This window comes from Armigeres subalbatus, chromosome 3 (assembly GCF_024139115.2).
Source record: "Armigeres subalbatus isolate Guangzhou_Male chromosome 3, GZ_Asu_2, whole genome shotgun sequence".
NCBI classification, from domain to species: Eukaryota; Metazoa; Arthropoda; class Insecta; order Diptera; family Culicidae; genus Armigeres; species Armigeres subalbatus.
The window spans coordinates 276,061,037-276,083,480 of record NC_085141.1 but is presented as its reverse complement, the minus strand read 5'-3'; the positions used below and the strand labels follow the sequence as shown (position 1 = coordinate 276,083,480).

At 38.7% G+C, this 22,444-nt stretch overlaps 1 protein-coding gene across 10 annotated transcripts in view; it reads right to left on the bottom strand.

Annotated features, from left to right (window-relative positions):
- The window catches only part of LOC134224547 (kinesin-like protein unc-104), a 174,547-nt gene that overhangs the window by 26,852 nt on the left and 125,251 nt on the right, over positions 1-22,444 (bottom strand). For 7 of the 10 annotated variants that reach the window (XM_062703927.1, XM_062703931.1, XM_062703932.1 and 4 more), the window contains 6 exons: positions 6,643-7,035; positions 6,119-6,576; positions 5,857-5,971; positions 5,632-5,798; positions 5,357-5,562; positions 4,571-4,888 (listed from right to left, as the gene is read on the bottom strand). In XM_062703927.1, coding sequence (XP_062559911.1) covers positions 4,571-4,888; positions 5,357-5,562; positions 5,632-5,798; positions 5,857-5,971; positions 6,119-6,576; positions 6,643-7,035 — 1,657 coding nt within the window. The remainder of the gene's footprint in view (positions 1-4,570; positions 4,889-5,356; positions 5,563-5,631; positions 5,799-5,856; positions 5,972-6,118; positions 6,577-6,642; positions 7,036-22,444) is intronic. The other 3 variants (XM_062703933.1, XM_062703935.1, XM_062703936.1) reach the window with 1 other exon arrangement.

Sequence of the window (22,444 nt, the reverse complement as noted above, 5' to 3'; positions counted from 1 at the left end):
ATATGACCCTGCTTCCGAAGAACACATTTGTCCTATACAGACACCCATTTCGACCTCAACTGTAAAACCGTCTTCAGTGTCATGCCCTTTTACTTTACATTACAATGTGGTGGAATTAATGAATGGAAAAGTACTATACTCGTCTTATGACAGGTGAAGACAGGAGGCAGAAGCTTTACAATTTTCTTAGCCCCCAATGTAGAATTATTACAAAGTTGATTCATCTTGCTAGTAGTGTCAATATTTGTAATGTTTCCGTTTTTATAGGAACATTCTCCATCCTTCTTCTGCCACGTTGTACAATCATGCGTCCAACTATCATGTATCGCCCTTTTGGTAGAAACAACGAAGCTAAATTGCTCAATGTTATTCACACATCTCTATTAACAATCCTGCCGAATGATTTTTATGCCAAACGAATTTATGCCAAACGACATTATTCCAAACGGGGTACAATCTGCGGCGCCAATTTTTTAGCGAATATCAAAGCGGTTTTCGAGAATGACGATCAATAACGGTCCAGATATATATTAACTCTGCGACAAAGCCTTGGGGGCTGTCCAGATACCACGTGGGCATGTTTTGGTCAGGTTTAGATACCCCCTCTTCCAGCGTAGACATTTGTTCATATAAATATTCAAAAAATTTTGTGAACCGTGGACATTTGTCATTCATAGATCTGGTGTTCAAATAAACGGAACCATAATCAACAAGCATGCTCATTTAGTTTTGCGGATGAAATCTGTGTGGAACTGAACAGGCCCTTAAACATGAATAAACCTAACATACCTCTGTTTTTCAGTTACTTGACGGATCGAAGCAGCTATCGTACAACATACACATTCGAAGTCAGTCAATTCCACCTTCCTCACGAGGTGAGTCGCGAGTAGAGGTGTGCGCCGCCGCAGACATTTTTGCATCGGCGCGTCACCATTTAAAATTTGTCGCGCTGGTGGTCTACAATTTTTCTCGCCGATTCTTTGAAGAAGTCCGCAGATTTTTTTCTGTGAAATTCTGAAGATTCAGTGGAATTTCCGTAGATTTTTCTGATTGATCCCTAGAACATCATGTTAAAACTCCAGAGATTTGAATTGGTCTTTGTGCCAAAAAAAAGTCGTTTCACAGAAAGGACATTTCGGTCCAAATGGCTCTTTCTGCCAAACGACCATTTCTACCAAACGGCATTTTCTGTCAAATGATCGATTCGATCAAATGACTTTTTCGGCCAAACGACTATTTCTGCTAAATGGCATATACAGTCAAAGGAACTGTTAGGGCAAACAACTTTTTCGGTCAAGTTACCAGTTCGCCGGGATGTGTCTCTCGGCTGTTTGTCGCTTTCGGCCACATGTCATTTTCGGTCAAACCATTCCGACCGTTTTGGACAAACGTCCAATTCGGCTTAATGGAATTTGGCTAGATGACGTGTTATTCCAATAAATGGCTTCTCGCCAAATGACTTTCGGCCAAACGACGAGTACCAATTTGTCCGAAAACCACAAGGCCGAAAGGTGTTTGGATATATATGGTATTTGACCGACCAAACCATTAGAACAAAATCCATCTGGCCGATAATTTTATTCAGCCGAAATGGACATGGCCGAAAATGTCGTTCGGCCGAGCTGGTAATTTGGCCAAAAATGTTGTTTGGCCGAAAAGGTTATTTCAACTATTTCCGTTTGGCAGAAAAACCATTTCGCCGAAAATGTTATTTGGCCAACTGGGTGGATATTTTTAACCATACTACCCGTTGAGTAATCAACGACGTTTTCTGTCTAACAACTATTTCTGCCAAACGACATTTTCGGCTTCATAACCTATTCATTAAACGACCTGTTGGGGAAGAGGGCTTTTCGGTCAAAATACCAGTTCGGCCATATGTCGCTTTGGCCAAATGAAATTTTGTTTGAATTGAAACTGTTTTCCGTTGTATAACCGTTTCGCCCGAACGTTAATTTCGGCCTTGATTTCCCCCAAATGCAATTCTGCTTGATAAATTTCGGCTTGACGTATTATTCGGCTTTCCACCAAATGATTTTCGTCCTAACGATAATTCCTTTTTACCTATAGGCTATAGGGTCACTCCAAGCAAAACTTTTGATAGAAGGCTCACACATACCAATCGACTCAGGATGGAAATAGTAAAATCTATACTCCTGAAGTGATATTTTTACGGGTCTTTTGCGTTTCCCTCATTTTTATAATGCGCGAGAAAGGCACCACCAACGTTAGGTGGATTAATCTGTTTTTTTTTTCATTGAATTTCCGAAGAATTTCTTATGGTCAATACGAATAATTGCCTGTAGAAATCCATAGAAATTCTTTCAAAATTTAGAATTTGTTTACGTTTAAATACTGAACAGTTTTTCGTGAAATTAGAAAAAAATGCCGCTCAAATCCATTTTTTTTTATCTACATTTTGAACAATCTCCCGCGGAAACTTTTCTGTTTCTGTTTCTGTAGAATTTCTGTGTGAATTTCGAAGAATAATCAACAGAAACTATTCGTGGATTTTCCGAACATTTTTCTGTAGAAACTAGGAACAATTTTTCATGTAAATTCCAAAGAATTTCCCACGGAAATACCAAACAATTTTCCATGGAAATTTCAATGTGTTTCCCTTGGAAAGTTTAAAAAAATCAAAACTTTATAGTTGCCATGGGAAATCCGAAAATAATTTTCAAATGAATGTTTTGGAGGAACTCAGAGAATTTTCGGGAGAAGTTCATTAGATTTCCGACAAAAAGATTCTCCTGCTGAAGTCTTCAAAATATCCCGAAAAAATGCAGAAAAAAATCTTTAAGAAACGAACGTAAAAAAATCTCTCACGCCGATTCACGCCGCCGCCGTTGCCGCCGGCCAAATGGCTTTCGGCGTGACGCCGAAAACGCCGCCGCCGCCGACCGACTTTCTGACAAACGCCGCCGCCGCAGATTTTCGGACCGGTGCACACCTCTAGTCGCGAGTGTAAGCAATGCAAACATGATGGGTGATTTATATGTGCGATATTAAGGTGCACGAAATCGACATCATTGTGTAGATCGCATCGGTAATGGCTTTGTTGTCTTTTAAACGAGAGTGAAACAATAAAGCTGATCTGAAACTCCGTCAAAACAAAATACCTGGCGACTGGCAGAGAACGGGACAGTCCGAATGGTGTTGGTCCCGAGGTGGAAATGGATGGGATGCGATTTGAGTTTGTCGGCCAATTTATATATCACGGAACACTTGTATGTGATAATGATGTTAGTCGCGAGGTGCAAAGATGTGCTGCGGCTGCAAGTAGGACTTTCTACGGTTTGCGTAGCCAACTAAAGTCGCGCAGGTTACAGACACGGGCAATAGTATGTGTCGCATTTTAATCGGTGTTATAATGTTATTGATTTCAATTTGTCTAGAGCCAAATATTTTTTTACGTTTATTGTCACGAGATTGAAATGTAATGATTAACTGATTAGTATTTGTTGCTTTCTAATACTGTAATTGTATACATAGTGTTAACATAGATCTGCCATAAGGAAACTAAATTCTGTTGATAGAAAAGATGATAAGACGTTTTTCTCAGCTCAAAATGGCTTTTCCCTCCCAAAATAAATAAATCCTCTCTGTCCACATCGTTGATTCGTCCAATCGGCCTATACGGCATAGAAGCATGGAATTCTCGGAAGGTTTGTTACTGCGTTCTATACTTGGCACAGACGCATGAATCACGAGTTGTTACAAGTGTAGACATCGGCAGGCTGATAAAAAAACGGCACATTACGGTGTACTGGGCACACTCGAACCGCACTCAGAAGTGATTGCTGGAACATCTGCCATTCTAGACAAAGGATATGCGGCCGCCATTATGATTTTAATCTATTGGTTTACTCAGGGTGGCGCGTTCTGAAGTTATGACCTGTTCAAAACGCTACCCGATTACAACAAGCCCTAGGCAAACATTAACTCCAACCTGGAGAAGAATGGATCCAAGTTACATTATTAGGCATACATTCAATGCAGTTATAGATGATCATTGAACGGTCCAATAATAATAGACAAGATTTCTTCTTTGTTTTTTTTTTTCAAATTTGTAAGCAAAATAGTTATTGAAACGAGTGATATTTCATGCACTATTATTACGGGTAATGGACTTATAATAATCATAAATACAATCAGATTCCATTGTTCAGTGAATGATTAGAATGGATGACTGAAATAATTATAAATAAATAAACTGAATTCCAAAACAAAACAAAAATCAACCGAAAAAATATTTCAGACGAAATACAGAATGCAAAATCAATCTTCACACAATGAGCAATGTTCAAAAAATGTATATAAATATGACACCGAAACACAGCTCGTAGCATATGGTAAAGCTAGCAGATATATCATGAATTGTATGTAGATAAAATATTGCTATAAAGCTGCAGCTGCTGCAACGGAGACAGACAGTAATGCGCGTGCTCTATTTAAAACTTTGTACATATTCCTATCTGCTGTGACTGTTAGGTAGCTATATTGCTGAAACTCTGTCCGATGCATGTTAAAATATATACTGCCTGCGTATGGTACAAGGCTTTCTAACCTAGAGGGCATCAGATTTGCTAGCGTTAGGCGGCCACAATTGCGAGCTCCGCCGTTATCCACAGCATTCAACAATGACGTCAAACAGTCCCCGGAGCAATCGCCGCCGACACCCACAGTTGACCCCAGCAGATTGTGAACGTCGCAATTTGGCACAAAAGCGGCAATCGTGGCCGATTGGTGGGAGAGACCATTATTAGCACTGCTGCACTCGGCGCTTTTTGTTGGTCCGGTGTGATCTAGCATCATGTTGTAGCGTAACATCTCCGGCGATGATTCGGCGGAATTGTAAATTTGACGCATCAGCTCAAGGCGGTAGCTAACAGGGTTTTTTTTGCAGGAAGCCAGCCGAAGGGTTTGGTGAGGGTTCGTTGGATTGAGTTGTTGTGAGATTTTATTTTTTGGTTTCATTTTTTAAATTAGTTTTGGTTATAGATTTAGCAGTCGACAGTGATAGTGATTCAGATGAGTGGAAAGAAAAAAAGTAGAAAAGGAAATCAATCATTTGCTCTCATCTGATTCTAGTACAGAGGATACAAGAAAGTAACTAAGAGAACTGAACTGAAAGTGGAAGAAAATGTGTAACTGAAAGTGAGTGTGAGTGTAGAATGAGTTATAGAGAGGTATTAACTTTTGCCTTTGAGGATTTTTGCATGCCAGTTAACGCGTTCCAAGCACAACTGGCGTTCAAAAGAACATGAGCAGTCAGTGATTGTTTTTAAATAAATCATTCTAAATGCGAATTACACAAAGATAGTAGCAAATGTTTTTTTCTCATCAATCATACCGTAACTTCTCCAAGCTCCAGTGGTGCGTTGCCCCGTTCTTAGTGTCAGTGACTTCAACAGCCACAATAGTGCGCGAAATCGGTGCTTGACCAAACTCATCCTCTTGACCGTTGGTGAGAGCTCCACCGATTATTGGAGATGGTGTTAGTTCCGGTGGAAGTGGTGAATACAATGTGTCGGTTAGCAACGTGAATTGGAATTGAACCTGTTGACCGTGGAAGTGCAACGTGTTGGTTGAATTAATAACCATTTGAGCAAAATCACTATTTCTTACCTTTTTCTTCAATTCCACAGAGATTGCATTTGCTTCCTTCAGGAATATGGCATTGCCCCAGAGATCATCTCGGAGCGAAGTGAACTGATGGTAGCGCCACTTACGGAAAGCCCAAGCAGCCAACCCAGCTTCTCTTGCCGTCCAGCAGGATTCGAATAATGGATTCACTGTTTAAATGATTTCAAAATAAATCATTGAAAATAGAGTTTTACAATTAAATTTTACCGAAAATATCCTCTTCCTGGTGGAAGTCTTCCGGGCTGTAGCTGCTATACATAGACATAGTCATGGACTGTTCCTCAACTTGCTTCTGAAGAGCATCAATGCGAGCTTCATAGGTCTGATAGAATAAATAGAGGAATGGAAGCGTTAAAATTATTTTTACTATCTCAGATGGCAAGATTAGGTTTGTTTGCAGTTTCAATACAATTTTATAAGTTGATATACAATTTTATAAGTTGAAGAAAACCTCTGTTTGTTTATTTACCTTGCGTTGTTCTTCAAACTCCTGATCAGCGGCTAACTTTTCGCGCTTGAATTGCTCCTCTAGAGCACACAAACGCTTTTGCATTTCGGCCTTCAAATCAATTCCCTGCTTCTCCAGCAACTCACACTGGGCAAAGTTCCAATCGGCCGCTTCCGCCTTCTCGCCCGAATTTTCGTTAACATCTTTGTCCTTCGGTTTTTCTCGCTTTTCTCGGGCCTGCTCCGGATGAGTAAAGCGGAAAACGTGATTTTTGCCCAGAATGACACGAGATCCAGTTTGCAACACTTCCGGTTCGACGAGCTTTCTACCGTTCAAGTACACCAGGGCATCCTTATGGGGCACCAACGTTACAACGCCATCCTTGTTTTCAAATACGCAGTGTTCTTTCAGGATGTGCGAACCCGATAGCTGAATGTCCTGCGGAACGTTGGCCTCCGACGTACCAAGACGCGTTAAACCTTTGCGACACAAGGCAAACAACGGAATTAATTTTCTGAAAATACCTCTTGAATATAATGATTTACCGTCTTTGATGTAATACAGCAAGCACTCGGACAGCGTTGGGTCCTCATTCAAATTTACCAAGTGGGGTGACTTTTTGGGTGAGAATACGCCCACGGTAATGCCGTCCTCCTTGACGGCGACACCCATCTCGGCAAACACGGCTTCTCGCTGCAGACGGATCTGTTCGGTGCGCTTCAGCTTCTCCTCCCACGTTTCGTTCAGCTCGGCAATCAGCTTTTCGCTGGCCTGCAGCTGATCCACTGCCATCTCGGTGCTGGAACCGGTCCGTTTACGCAACCGATTAGGCGAGCAAATCTTCTTCTCCATCTCGCCAGGATCACCGTCGGCGTGGGTGTCTGCCGACTCGTTGCTGGTATCGTTTTCGCCTTTTTCCGCTTTGACGCATTCGTCCTCTGGAAAGTGGAAAATCAAATTATTATTGATCCCCATTTGCGACACAAACAATGAATGAACGGATTGCTGCATTAAGAAGGTAAGAAAGCGCGTCGTGAAAGCGCATAATTACTGGAATAGTGTTTGAAGCTGCACAGTGATTGATAATTTTCCATTCTCTCATTAATGCTTATTAATGCATGCTCAAGTTTGTCAATGTCAAAATTGAATCGGATTGTATCATGTAACATGTAAATTGTTATGAGTTTATTAGGCTCAAAATATTAGTAAAACATTACTGACACTATGATTCCAACTCATAATGATACTTCGAAAATATTTAAGCAAATCACTGCGCAGAATTCTAGTAGGTAAATGAAGTTTTTTTATTGGAAGTATTATAATTATCTTAATGAGTATTGATTATAAGCATATTAAGCCATAGCCACAATATGCAAGTAAAAAATCGTGTGGTTTATATAACTGAAATACAACTTTAATTAAAATGAAAAAAATATTGATAGATAAATATAATGCTTGATGCGAAAAGGGCAAACATACATTGATTAAATAAAACGCAACAAATGTAGCAAATTGCAAAAAGACAATATCACAGATAAAAAAAAATCATATAACACAAATATTATCGAATGAAAACATGAAGGATATCGCAGATGATTGAATATAATGAATTATTCTACTACACAGATAAATTTTATTTATATTGATTAAGACATATCTTGTCTTCCCCAAAAATTTGTTCTTAGAATGCCAAGCTAAGTTGTTTTATCTGGTTGTTAGGGTCGATCAAAAAGTCATTCTATTTGAAATGTTTGCCCTTGTTTAGATTTTTGAATGCCAATTTATAGTCGAAAATTCGCGCAAAGTAATTTTGGAAAAAATAAGGACTAGGTATCATAAACATGATATAATTATAATGATTTTTTTTGTTCCACCCTCATTATTTGACTTAATATAATATGATACAACATCAATACAATGTAAATGGATTATAAAAACTTAAAGCCAGAATATTTGATGAATGTTTTCACAGAAAAAAAAGTAGCGCTAGTGGTAGGTTAAAGATTTTGTTGTTATTTGTTCAAAGCAATCTTTAGTTGAAATCATATAATATTTTAGATTTGGTTGACAATTCATACTAAACGTACATAAAAAATGCTCCAATAACTGCTATTCCTATACTAATACTATGTTTGCACTACGACCTGAATAACATGTTATTCAAATTATCGACAAAAGAAAGCTCATCAAGATAGCCGAATAACATGTTACAAGGCCCTAATGCGAACATAGTGTAGGCCTATCTCCCCATGGTGTCGACTGGGCTATGATTAATCTTTATTTAGGTGTAGTGGCGATAGGAATTTGCTTCCCTATAGTCGACACTTCATTTGATTTTGATGTTCCGTTTCGGGACGTTCTTCTTCCCTATTATGCACCCCAAAAAATATTCCTATAATGGATACTCTCGTGTTTATTTTTTACAAAATTGTAAAAAATCATCTAATTAAACTTTGCGTAGCATTTCCAATGCATGTAATCAAATCATAGGATTGTAAGGCAGGTTCTCCCGATTGAATTTTATAGCAAAATGTTTACATTGTGCTGTAATAATGCAAAAATGGCTGAAGGGTCTACTATTGGTCATTTTACCCTATTTCGTTTTCTACTTGAAAACTTCTTCAGTGTTTTGTTGTCGACTCGATAACAAAACACTGAAGAAGTTCTCAAGCAGAAAACGTAATACGTGATACAAAGTGATTATAGTGGAAGTAAATGGAATAGTGAAGTCTTTTAACTATGACCGAATGGGTTTCCGATATTACGGGTATCAAAATTAATTACAGTGAACTATCTCTTTATTGAAGGGACCATCGAGTTAGGAAGGTATCGAGATAGAGAACATATTTATATTTGACCGAATGCCGTTTGGCCGAGTAGTTAAAATATGTTTCCTTATTAAGTGAAATGAGAATTGAGATGTTCGACGTGAATAGTGAACAGCGAGAACTGAGAAGTGAGAAATGAGTTGCTCGAAATAAATACAGAGTAGTGAGAGGCGAGTAGTAAAATGTGTACAGTAACATGTGAGTATTGGAAAGTGAGAAATGAGAAGTCAGAAGTGAGTGGTGAACAGTGAGATGTGATAGTTGCGAAGTCAGAAGTAGGATGTGAGTAGAGAGATAAACGGAAGCAAAGAGTGAGAGATGATAATTAGGAAATGAGAAGCGAGATGTTGAGTGGTGAGAAGTGAGTGGAGAGTTATAAGGCAAAACGAAGATGGAAGCAGTAGAAAGAAGAAGAACACAGAAAGAAGGAAGTAGAAAGAATCTCGTGTTACTCTTCTCGTTCTAGTCTTCACTTCTCACTTCTTACTACTCCCTTCTCATAACTCACTTCTCACTCCTCATTTCTCACTTCTCACTACTTACTTCTCTCTTCGTACATCTCATTTTTCACCTCCCTCTTCCCACTACTCACTTCCCACTCCGCATTTCTCACTATTCATTTCTCACTATTCATTTCTTACATCTCATTTCACAAATCTCACTTCTCACTTTCCATTTTTCACTTTTCACTTCTCCCTTCTCACTTATAACTTCTTATATCTCACTTTTGACTTCTAATTTCTCACTTATAACTTTTCACTTTTAACTTCTCAATACTACTTCGCACTCCGAATTTCTCACTTCTTATTTCTCATTTTTCACAACAAACTTCTCACTTCTTTCTTCGCATTTCTTACTTCTCATTTCTCACTTTTCATTTTAACTTCGAATTTCTCACGCTTTTCTTACTTATCACTTCGCAGTTGAGAGAGTTGAGATTCTCACTTCGCACTCTCACTTCTTATTTTTCACTTCTCACTCCTCACTTATAACTTCATATAACTCACATCTGTCTACTCATTTCTCACTTATGACTTTTCACATCTATCTTTTTAATTCTCACTTTTCTCTCTTACTTTTTACCTCTCACTACTCACTTCTAACTTCGAATTTTTCACTTCTCATTCCCCCCCGTTTAAAACACTATTAAAAAGCAGCACTACGTCGAAATGTGATACCAGGGCTCGTAATGCTCACAAATTCACATTTAGGCCAGATAATACAGACTTGAAACGCAATTCAATTTTAATTAAATCGATTCTTCCGAAATACGATTTCAAGAAACAAATAATGTTTACATTTTTATCGGAGAGTGGATTGCGCTTTTTGGAACAGAGGTTCGTTGAATCCGCAAAGACGTGTTCACTGTCGGCCGAAGTGGGCTTCATCGTATACATTGTTTTGAATATGTAGGTATTGGATTTGGATAGCAACGAATTTCCTGTTGGTACATCAAGTAGTGTGAGACACCACGTTGTAGATGGAATATGCGCAATGGAAGCGTACTGGGCCGATACCGTATTGAACATAAGGAAACCTCCTCACAAAGAAAACACAATTACTAGAATTCGCTTTTATTCCTGACTGATACTTTTGCCAGCAGCTGCAGCTCCTCCTTATCTCCAAGGGGTTCTGAACACAGAAACCGGTCAGGATCTACATCTTAGTGTCGATGAATTAGCCACAAAGACGTAATCGCAGTACGGGTTCCATAGATCGGCCGCATAAATCACGTGGAGCCATGGTATCATGGATTGGTTGCAGCGTCGTAAAGGGGAAGTTGTAACGTTCTTTAGCTCGCTGACTGATCAGCAGTAGCCCAAAAAGAGCTTTGGTCTCAAACATTCCGGAGTTGGTCAGAAGAAGTGTAGGAGGAGCTTCGAACCAAAAGATTCAAATGCTGTTCAGCAGAGCATCAAAATGCGCTGGGCAAGCATCGAAATCGGGCCACTTTTACAGGTTGTTGTACAAACGTCGAATGGAAGACCATTTCGTCGCGCAATGGATTGGGCAAGGAATTGTTCTAGAGACAATGAGCTCAGGACAACTGGCTCGGAGTAAGGTCGAGCGAAGAGATTAGAGAGACGTGCAAAGTCCTAAGGACTTATTTGGTAGATGTACAACACCTCGTTGTAGACAGAACTTGTTGTTTGAATAAAAAAGAACTGCAGCTGCGGAGAGAAGCATCAGCAGTAGCCCGCCATGGAGGAATGGGAAATCTAGTATTGTATTGTGTTTTCATGACTGATGCGATGTATAAACAATATGTTATGGGTTTAATTCCTAACTTGGCTTGCGAGTTTAAAACAATTAAAATGTGTTAGCAGAAACAGTACACTGTTATTTTACCTGAAGTGAAAAAATATATAATATCAAATTTTATAATATAATATCAAAAATAATATCCCGGGAATCGGGTAATCCGAAATTTCCTAAATCCCGGGATTTTTTGTCCCGTTATGTCCCAAGATGGAAACTCCAGTGATAACCATTTTTCACACACTCGATGCCGGCAAAAGTAGGTTTAGGTACTCTTTTTCTTTCATATTCGAGTCTTTACGTGGCATCATCAATGCAAATGGTAGTAGCTTATGTGGAACAAATAAATTAATGCTTCCATACAGATAGCGTGGTGGTGTGGCTAGAGTAAGCGCCTCCCTACGGCTATTATTGTTTCCAATCTGGGTTCGAATCCAGGTGCATCCATACAATTTAGTAATTGTTCTGCGATAGTTCTCGCGAAAAGTGGTAAAAGTGCTGAAACGAAATGAAACGGATTTTCATCTAATTCTCGTTTATTTTCCAAGGCTTATTCTAGAGAAAAGATTGATGGGTGAAAGTTGATCCTCAACAACGAAAAAAGATCATCCCTTGGCCCGAAAAACGGTCTGGTCTCATTGTAACGAAAAGTCGAAACCCTGCGAAATACTATTTACTTTAGAAAGCTTTCCTCGAATACGTAATGAAGGTATAGGCTGTTTGAGTTTTTTGCAGCACTCGTACTCTGTTTGGAACGATAGAAATCGCATCAAAAAACTTTTTCATAAATTCGCCAATAAACGCAAGAAATGTGGAAGGAGAAAAATCGTGCACTTGAACAGTCACTGCTTCGCAATTCACATACACAGTGAAGCGTTTATTGTTACTATTCTTACTAATTCGAACTCTTTTTATATTATGCACTTTTTCACAGTGCTGCGCCGATTTCGAAAAAATACATAATTTCGAGTGTTGTGGAGTAGGAAACTTTGACGCCCGAAGATTCAATAAGTTTTCCCAAAATTATTGCACTTATCAACATCAGGTCGTATTAGAAGAACGGTGGAATCCACCACGAGAGTACTTTCCCGAACACTAATATTTGTTTATACAAAGCAAAGGTACAAAGGAACTACTCCTCTTATCTGTGCGAGCAACGGCTGTCAACTGTAGTAGCACTTTTAAATCGATTTCTGTAGGCAACCCTCGTCATAAAGTTCTGAAAACCCTATAGCATAATTTTGGAAGGATTTCAGGTTACCTCCAATACATTTTTCGAATTAAATCTTTCAAATACTGTCCATATGCACTTCGAGTTTTCAAAAATTGTAAATTCAGATTCTTTATTTTACAGACTCTTCAATTTTGGCAACATTCAATTTTGGAAACATCGATTTCGGCAAAAAAAAACAATTTTTTTTTCGAACCACGTAATTCCGCGCTAAAAACTGCAAAAATGACGTGAAACAGAAATAAAAAAAAAACGATTCCAACATCCGCTTAAAATAGTGTCACAGTGCAAACATTGAGTGTAATGATAGCTTAAGATTAGATGGAACTGATCCAGAAGATGCGACTAGAATCCGGGCCCTTATCGCTAACAACAAAAAAGCGAGAACGAGGCTCTTTATCATAGCTAGTCGGTAGAGGTTGCTTCTCAATAACGGCCCAATAACGCTCAAGCTCGCAAGGCTACTTGGAAAGGTTTGCCCTGTAAGGCAGCGGTTCTCAACCTTTTTCTTCAGAGGTACCCCTTCGTGTTTTTATATTCATTGAGGTACCCCCTATTTTTATAAGCGAAACTCATAAAATTATCTTCAAAGAGTGCTTTCGAACCTTTTGAGCATCTTGAAATGACGTTTGTGAACCTTTTGAAAGTAGGCTTCCAAGTCTCTTGAAAGAATAATTCCGAGTCCCTTTAAAAAGAGTTTCCGAGGCTTTCAAAATGAGGCTTCCAAGCCACATGAAAGGGGTCTTTCGAGCCTCTTGAAAGGAGGCTTTGAGGATCTTGAAATGACGTCGCTGAGCCGTTTGAAAGTAGACTTCTTGAAAGAAGAATTCTAACCACTCGAAAGGAAAATTCCGAGCCTCTTGAAACTGGGATTTCGACCCTTTTGAAAAGAGACTTCCTCTTAAAAGGGGGCTTCCGATCCTCATGAAAAAGGGTCTTTCCAGCCTTGAAATGAGGCTTTGGGCATCTTGAAATGATATTTCTGAGCTTTTCGAAAGTAGGCTCCTAAGCTTCTCGAAGGAAGAATTCCGAGCCCCTCCAAAGGAAGTTTTTGAGACACTTAAAAGGGGGCTTCCGACCCTTTCCAAAAGAGGCTTCCGAACCACTTGAAAGGGTGCTGACTGAAAGAAGAATTCCGAGCCCCTTCGAAATCTGATTTCCGAGCCTGATAAAATGGGTCTTTCGAGCCTCTTGAAAGGAGACATTAACCATCTTAAAATTACTTTGCTGAGCCTTTTGAGCCTATTGAATTCCAAGCTTCTTGAACAAAGAATTCCAAGCCCCTCGGTTGTGTTTCCGAGCCACTTGAAAGTAGACTTCCGGGACATTTGAAACAAGATCTCAAACCCTCTGGAGAAAGGGGCCTTTGAACCTCTAAAAAAGTGGCATCTGAGCTTCTTGAATGAGGGTTTCCTATCTGTTTTGAAAAGGGGCTACCGAAAAGAGGCTTCCGAACCACTTCAAAGAGGGCTGACTGAAAGAAGAATTCCGAGCCCCTTCGAAAGGAGGTTTCCGAGACTCTTAAAAAGGTGCTTCCGTGCCGCATGAAAGGGGTTTTCGAGCCTCTTGAAAGTGGGCTTCTGAGCCAATTGAAAAAGGTTCTTCCGAGCCTACTGAAACTGGGTTTCCGACTATTTGAAAATAGGCTTCCGGAACACTTGTGGGGGTTGGCTGAAAAAATTCGGAGCCCCTCGAAAGGCTGGTTCCGAGCCTCCTAAAAGGAGGATTTCGAGCCTCATGAAAGGGGGCTGGCTGAAAGAAGAATTCTGAGCCCCTCGAAAGGAGCAGGGTTGTTAATCGTTAATTTATCGTTATCGCCGATAAAGTTGATTGTGATCAACGTTATCGGTTGCTACGATAACGATGAATCAACTGAATTATTATCGTAGTTCGATAATTTAACGTAAGTTAACTCGATAATTTTGCGATAATGTGGTTACTAGATTACGCGAATAAAGTTGGTGTAAAATTTTGACAGAAGTCGAGAATGGAACAAATTGTTTGCAGCTGGTTGATCAGAGTTAATTTTGATTGAAGCGGGGCACTCTACAATTATTGCTTAATGCATGCTGCTCTACGAAACGATGACAAGTGAGGTGCTCTGTTGGTGGTTAGCGTTTTTTTTTCATTATGCAGCTGCAGCATAGATGTCATCGACAATATATTGGGATCCAAGTACTAGAAATTTATTTGATGCAGCGATCTGTAGTGCTGCATTCCAGGCAGCACCAGTACCGAGTGAACATTCTCTCAACAGATTGGACTAACCTCGTCACCTATGATTTCGTTAGACTAAGGAGTTTAGTCTAAACTGTGAGTCATAAAATATTCATATAACTGGGTGCTCCGGATCTTCAAAAGTATAGGTAGACATTAAAAATGCTCTCAGATTCTCTACTATGGAGAACTGCGACTCTGTAAGAACTTTAATGATTGAACGAAATAATGTGTTGGTCAATTCGGTGACCTCCTTGAATCCCAATTGAATTCCAGGATTTAAAGGCGTTCTCGAATATTGTAAGGCGATACAATATTTTTAAAATAGATATTGCAAATCCAACTTGTGAATATTTGCACTTCAAACTGTAGTAAATGTTACAGTTAACTCGATAAATATCGATAAATCAACGAATACTCGATAACGATAACGTTAACTCAACGCTTTTTTTTTTTTTTTTTTTTTTTAACTAATTTTATTTGCTAATTATCTAATACATGCATTCATCTCTTAGACTAGGTGTTCCGTGTTTTCTTAACACTATCATCCTTATTTGCTATGTTACGCTTTTAGTTATTAATAATAACTTATTATTAATACATTTCAATTGCCTCTGGCAGTTAGAATTTTTTCCTCTGGTTGAATTGAACCATGTAGGAATTACAATGTTTTCAACTTAAACTAAACTTAACCTATTTTATACTAAGGGTACAAGGAGCTAATCGTTGCAATAGAAGATTGCAACGATTTTTGTCTAAAATTGGAAATTATTTTGTTGGACATTTGTTGCAATGTCTCAATATTAGAAATTCTATGAAGCTCATTGGTACTATACCACGGAGGCAACTTCAGAATCATTTTCAAAATTTTATTTTGAATCCTCTGGAGTGCCTTCTTTCTGGTATTGCAGCAACTAGCCCATATTGGCACAGCATACAACATGGCAGGTCTAAAAATTTGTTTGTAAATCAAAAGTTTGTTCTTAAGACAAAGTTTTGATTTTCTGTTTATAAGTGGATATAGGCACTTAATATATTTGTTACATTTGGCTTGAAGGCCCTCAATGTGATTTTTAAAAGTTAATTTTTGATCTAGCAGAAGTCCTAAATATTTAGCTTCGCTAGACCAATTAATTGGAACCCCATTCATAGTGACAATATGTCTGCTAGAAGGTTTCAAATAAGAAGCTCTCGGCTTATGTGGGAAAATTATAAGCTGAGTTTTAGAAGCATTCGGGGAAATTTTCCATTTTTGCAAGTAAGTGGAGAAAATATCCAAACTTTTTTGCAATCTACTACAAATGACACGAAGGCTTCGCCCTTTGGCTGAAAGGCCCGTGTCATCTGCAAACAAAGATTTTTGACACCCTGGTGGTAAATCAGGTAAGTCAGAAGTAAAAATGTTATACAATATGGGCCCCAGTATGCTGCCTTGGGGACACTAGTTTTACAGGTAATCTATCAGATTTAGTATTCTGATAGTTTACCTGCAGCGAGCGATCTGATAAATAATTTTGGATCAGTTTAATGATGTACAGAGGAAAATTAAAATTCATCAATTTTACAATCAAACCTTCATGCCAAACACTGTCAAATGCTTTCTCTATATCAAGAAGAGCAACTCCAGTCGAATATCCTTCAGATTTGTTGAGCCGAATTAAGTTCGTAACTCTTAATAACTGATGAGTGGTTGAATGCCCATGGCGAAAAACCAAATTGCTCATCAGCAAAAAATAGAATTGTCATTAATATGAACCATCATTCTATTTAAAATAATCTTTTCAAACAGTTTGCTTATTGAAGAAAGCAAACTGATTGGGCGATAACTAGAAGCCTCAGCTGGATTTTGTCCGGCTTCAAAATTGGAACAACTTTGGCGCTTTTCCATTTATCTGGAAAGTATGCCAATTGAAAACATCTGTTAAATAAATTAACCAAAAGGATAAAGAGCTCTCAGGAAGTTTTTGATAAGTATGTAGAAAATACCATCATCACCCGGGGCTTTCATATTTTTAAAGTTTCTAGTAATAGATCTCACTTCATCCAAATTGGTTCCCAACGAAGGGGCAAAAACATTCTCTTGGTTGAGAATGTCTTCGAAGCTCCGTGTAACCTGATCCTCAATTGGACTAGTGAGACCTAGACTAAAATTATGGGCACTCTCGAACTGCTGAGCAAGTTTTTGAGCCTTTTCGCCATTTGTTAATAAAATTTTATTTCCCTCTTTAAGCGCTGGAATTGGCTTTTGAGGTTTTTTAAGAATTTTTGTTTGTTAATTTGCAGAAGGGTTTCGAACTGGGATCCAACTTTGAGACATTATTCTCAAAGTTGGTATTTCTCAGAATAGCGAAACGTTTTTTAATTTCATTTTGCAAATCTCGCCAAATAACTTTCAACGCGGGATCGCGAGTTCTTTGGTATTGCCTTCTTCTCACATTTTTAAGACGGATCAGTAGCTGAAGATCGTCGTCAATAATAACGGAGTTGAATTTAACTTCACATTTCGCAATTGCAATGCCTCTGGCTTCGACAATTAAATCTGTCAAAGATACGAGAGCATTATCAATATCACTTTTGGTATCGAGAGGAATATCAACATCAAAATTCCTATCGATATACGTTTTGAGAGAATCCCAATCAGCTCTATGATAATTAAAAGTAGAGCTGATTGGATTATAAATGGCTTCTTGTGAGATTTCAAATGTCACAGGAAGGTGATTGAGTCAAAGTCAGCATGAGTTACCAATTGGCCACACAGCTGACTTGAATCCGTTAAAACTAAATCAATTGTGGAAGGATTTCGACTGGAAGAAAAACAAGTTGGTCCATTGGGATATTGAATAGTTTAATATCCCGCAGAACAATCTTCAAATAAAATTTTACCATTGGAATTGCTTTGAGCATTATTCCATGAACGGTGTTTGGCATTGAAGTCACCAATTACGAAGAATTTTTATTTGTTGCGAGTCAGAATTTGAAGATCAGCTTTCAACAAATTCTTTTGCTGCCCATTGCATTGAAAAGGCAAGTAGGCTGCAATGAAGGAAAATTGTCCAAAATTTGTTTCAACAGAAACTCCCAAGGTTTCAAAAACTTTGGTTTCAAACGAAGAAAATAATTTATGTTTGATACGTCTATTAATGACAATGGCGACCCCACCACAGGCGCTGTCAAGACGATCATTTCTGTAGATAAAATAGTTTGGATCTCTTTTAATGGAGAGTCCTGGTTTTAAATACGTTTCAGTTATAATGGCAATATGCACATTATGAACTGAAAGGAAGTTGAATATTCATCTTCCTTACCCTTTAGAGAGCGGGCATTCCAATTTAGAACTTTCACACAATTATTTGGATCCATTGAAACGGAGTCCGATAACAATTTTTTGTGTGTACTTTATACCAACCTGAACAGCTTCAGGAATGATATTTGCTTTGAACATTGCATCAATCATGTGATGCAATTGTTCAGTTAAAAATCAAAATCGGAAGCAGTCATGCTACCTGAATCGGCAACATGACCATTATTTTCCGTTGGGACATGGGTATAAACCTCATTTTGAGAAGAGAAATTTTGTCTACCAGCAGCGATGTTTGCATACGTAGGTACATTCGAAAATTTGGAATTTACTGAAGTGCTTGCTACCCGTTGACGAGCGGCAAAATTTGTTTGTGAATTGTGGTGGGTATGAATTGCTCGACCGGTAACCGGTTTCGAAATTTGAGCGTTTGAAAATTTCTACCCGTCGAATCTGGGATCCGATTGAATTTCCGTCATCAATTTTGCACGGGAATTCAAAACTTTTTGCGTGAAGGGCATTCCCAGAAATTGGATTTATGATTGCCCCACAGTTTGCGCACTTGAATTCATTGAATCTTTCTCTCACAGGACATGCGTCCTTGGCGTGAGAGGTTCCACCACAAATCATGCATTTAGCATCCATGTGACAATGTTTGGTTCCATGACCCCACTTTTGGCACTTACGGCACTGGGTAGGGTTTTGAATTTCCCCAGGCCTGCGGAAATGTTCCCATGTAACACGGACATGGGACATAATACAGGCCTTTTCCAACTTTTCATATTATTTAGTTCACTTTTGTTAAAATGAACTAAATAAAATTCTTGAGAAATGCCCCTCTGGGAAGTACCACAATGGGATTTCTTTTCATCTTAATTACTTGGACTGGTGAAAATCCAAGTAATTGAGAAATTTCAATTTTAATCTCATCCAGTGATTTGTCATCACTGGGGAGACCTTTCAAGACGACTTTGAACAATCGCTCAGTTTTGTCGTCGTATGTGAAGAATTTATGGCGCTTCTCAGTTAAATAGTGAAGAAGACGTTTGCGATCGTCAAAGGATCCCGGCAAAACGCGGCAGTCACCCTTCCTAGCAATCTGAAATGAAACCTTGATCCCCTGAAGGTTACTCAAAATCTCATTCCGGAAGCCAGAAAACTCGGCAACAGATACCACAATTGGCGGAATCCTTGTTTTTTTCGCATGAATCGAATCACCTGGGCTAGAGGTAGATTCGATTTGCTCAATTTCATCATTAATCAAATCGAACTGATTGCTCAGTTCGATTGGAGAAGAATTATTTCCGATATTAGAGTTAGAAGGAATATCTGAATTCTCCAGCTTCCTTCTATTTTTTCCGCGCTTGGGCAGGACGGTCTTGAAACCTTGTTTCTTTGAAGGAAGTGGAGAATTCAAAGACTCCCCCTTCCTCTTGTTTTTATTAATGCTCATGGCTGAGCGTGGAGACGTGACCTTCTAAGAGGTTTTTTCCCAGAACGGTGTCCCTGCAGGATTACCACCGCTTGTCGGAATTTTACTTCCGCAAACGGGTCCAACGTAAAACGAAGGCACGGGTCCTTGCAAAGATCGTAACGGGATCAGTGGGTACAAATAGCGCTAAGAAGCACCGTTGAAATTAAAATAGCTTCGGGTAGTATTAAAAACTTCCTTCCGCAAAGAGAGAAAGAACCGCACAGCACGAAAGCACGATGCGGTCTGTTAATTCAACGCTCATTTTATCGTCAACGAAGCATTATCGTAAAAGAATGATCGGAGTGTGCCATGCTTGCGACCGGTCGCAAATTTTCGAGCGTCAAATTTTCGCCGGGCGTTGAAATTTAAAATTCAGCTGATTTCAGCCAAACGTTTCCGCGTGATTCTAAAAGAATATTGTAGTGTCGATAATGTTGAATCTGTGTCGCATGAGAAGCATGTGGAGTTCGAGCAGAGACAAGCATTGTTCCGTTCTAACCGAGTCATTTTTATGTTGTAGAATCCGCTTTCTCTCGACGGAGTGTAGATTTAGTTCCCACTGTGGAGAGGGTGCATGAAAGAAAATGTGCAGTGTGTGTATGATGACATTTCAAGTTTTTCTCTAAAAATCGGATGTCAACTACAGCGGAGCTCATAGTGTACCAGATCGTATTCCTGGAAAACATATCTTTTGCTTGGATAAGCTAAGTATTTTGCACCTATTTATTTATCTTTTTTTTAATTCTACTGTTTGCATTTCTTGTGTTGTTGCATTTAACTATTAAGAGGTTAGTATACTCTTCAAGTTAAAATAATAGATTTCTTTTGTTTGGATTTCAAAACTGTGAAGAAAATTCAACAAATTAAAATTTTTTACCTGAAATTAACCTTATTTGATGTCGTTTATTGTGTAACTGCTCCCTCTAACTGTCGCGAGAATCATAACCTCAAAAAAATGGCACGTGCTCAATAATCTGAGGACTTCTCTCAATAGCTCTCTAATCTAAATTTAATCCGATATGAACGATTTTGTGTCCAACTGTCGATTGATATTAGTTTCTAAATTACATTCATTCCAATGCCATTATAAATACTGTCTTCGTTTTTGTCATTATATAGTTACAAAACGCGCTATTTACATTAGCAGAAGCATTGCATGATGACTGTCAGGATCTAAGCTTGTTTTCCCCCGATAAATTTGAAACAGTTATTTGATGGCTTATATGTCCGGCACTGTGGGATTTCCTTCTAGTTTCGACTGCTCACAGAAACAGTTATAACAAAGGTAATAATCCGATTCTGGATAAAGTTGCCTGTTTTGTCGATGATGATTTTTTTTTCGCTTTGTTTCAAATTTAATTTCTTTGTTACATTGTCGCCCCTTCACAGTAAGCATTACATATCCTCGCGTTGAAGCAATAACGATGGCGTTGACGTTTTAGTCCACATTCAAATGAACAATCGCTTACTTTGAGTGATTGATTGTTTATCTTTAAGATGGATGAACAATTCAACACGTATTCCAAAAGATCTGATTAGAAATGCTAATAATGTTGTATACAAAACTATCCGTACTAATTGGTAAAATAGAAGTTACATAGATCACATCGCTTTCCATGGTGAATCCCGATCTATGTTTCTGATTATCCCACCCAACTAACACAAATTCCTTCCCGTGGTAATTGTGGAGATGCAGAGGTATTCTCGGTCTCTAGTAGCAACAATAACCACACACTAACCTTCCCTTCCTTTCCCAACTGACTGTAAGGACTTGGCCGGCGCCGTTATTGATCAAAATTCGAGAGCTGTTGGAACGTGCACTTCGAGAATACATGGTAAATCCCAACCACTATTCACTTGGATCGAAGTGCAATTCGCACCAGCTCTGATCCATCACGGAGTAGCAACCATTGATATGTACAGTCAGTCTAAGCTAAGCTCTAAGCTAAGCTAAGCTAACGAAGCATTATCGTAAAAGTGTTATCGTTATCGAAGTTGGCGTTAAATTAACGATGATAATTTATCGATTAACAACCCTGGAAAGGAGGTTTCCAAGTCTCTTGAAGCGGTATTGGAAGGAGGTTGTTCAACCGCATCGAAGAAGGCTTCCAAAAGTTTTTTTTTTTTTAAAGCCTTTGTCCTAACCTTCAAATTTAATATTTCAATTATTTTGCTTGGAAGAAAGCTTTCGACGTAGAAGAAGGCTTCCAAGAGTTTTTAGGTGGGAAAAAGAGCCTTCATGCTTCAAGGCTTCTGAGCCTTCAAATTTAATATTTTAGTTAGGAATTATATTTTCAATATATTTCATAATTTTATTTCGATTAAGTGAATTTTGTTTTACTTATTGCAATGCATATTATGTAGGGAACAGATGAGCTTTACAGGTTTTGTTCTATTATTGGCAGGGGGGTTTTTGTCGACCGAATTTTATGAAATTTGGCCACAATATTCTTTGATATGCAAAGAATGTTTGGGCCAAATTTGAGCATAATCAGTCATAAAAAAAACCCTGCCAATAATAAAACAAAACCTGCATAAGCCGTCATTACCCCTACAATACAAAGTCTTGAAATATAAATTTATACAATTTTTAAAACTTTACCAATAGTTTTTTATTGGAATTGTAATATGTCCGCCATTACGCATTTTCGTCCGAGGTACCCCCTGGGGTCAGCGAAGGTACCCCTGGGGGTACATGTACCCCAGGTTGAGAACCGCTGCTGTAAGGCATAATGGTCGTTACGAACAGCCCATGACATACAAAAGGCAATACTATGCCAAACGACCGTTATGCCTAACGACGGCGGGTCTGTGTCATTTAGCGTAACGGACATTTGACATAATTTTTAACTGTGAAACAGAAAGGTTATTTGATTTATTTTTGCATATAGGCGAATGAGACTGTTTTGCATCGAGGCCATGTTCTGATAAATGCAAACTGATGGTAGAAATTCCTCGGAATGATGGACAATCAAAACGACAGAATCATTTCTGAGGAGGGATACAATCCATCATTTACTTGTCATAAGACAAGTTCGTA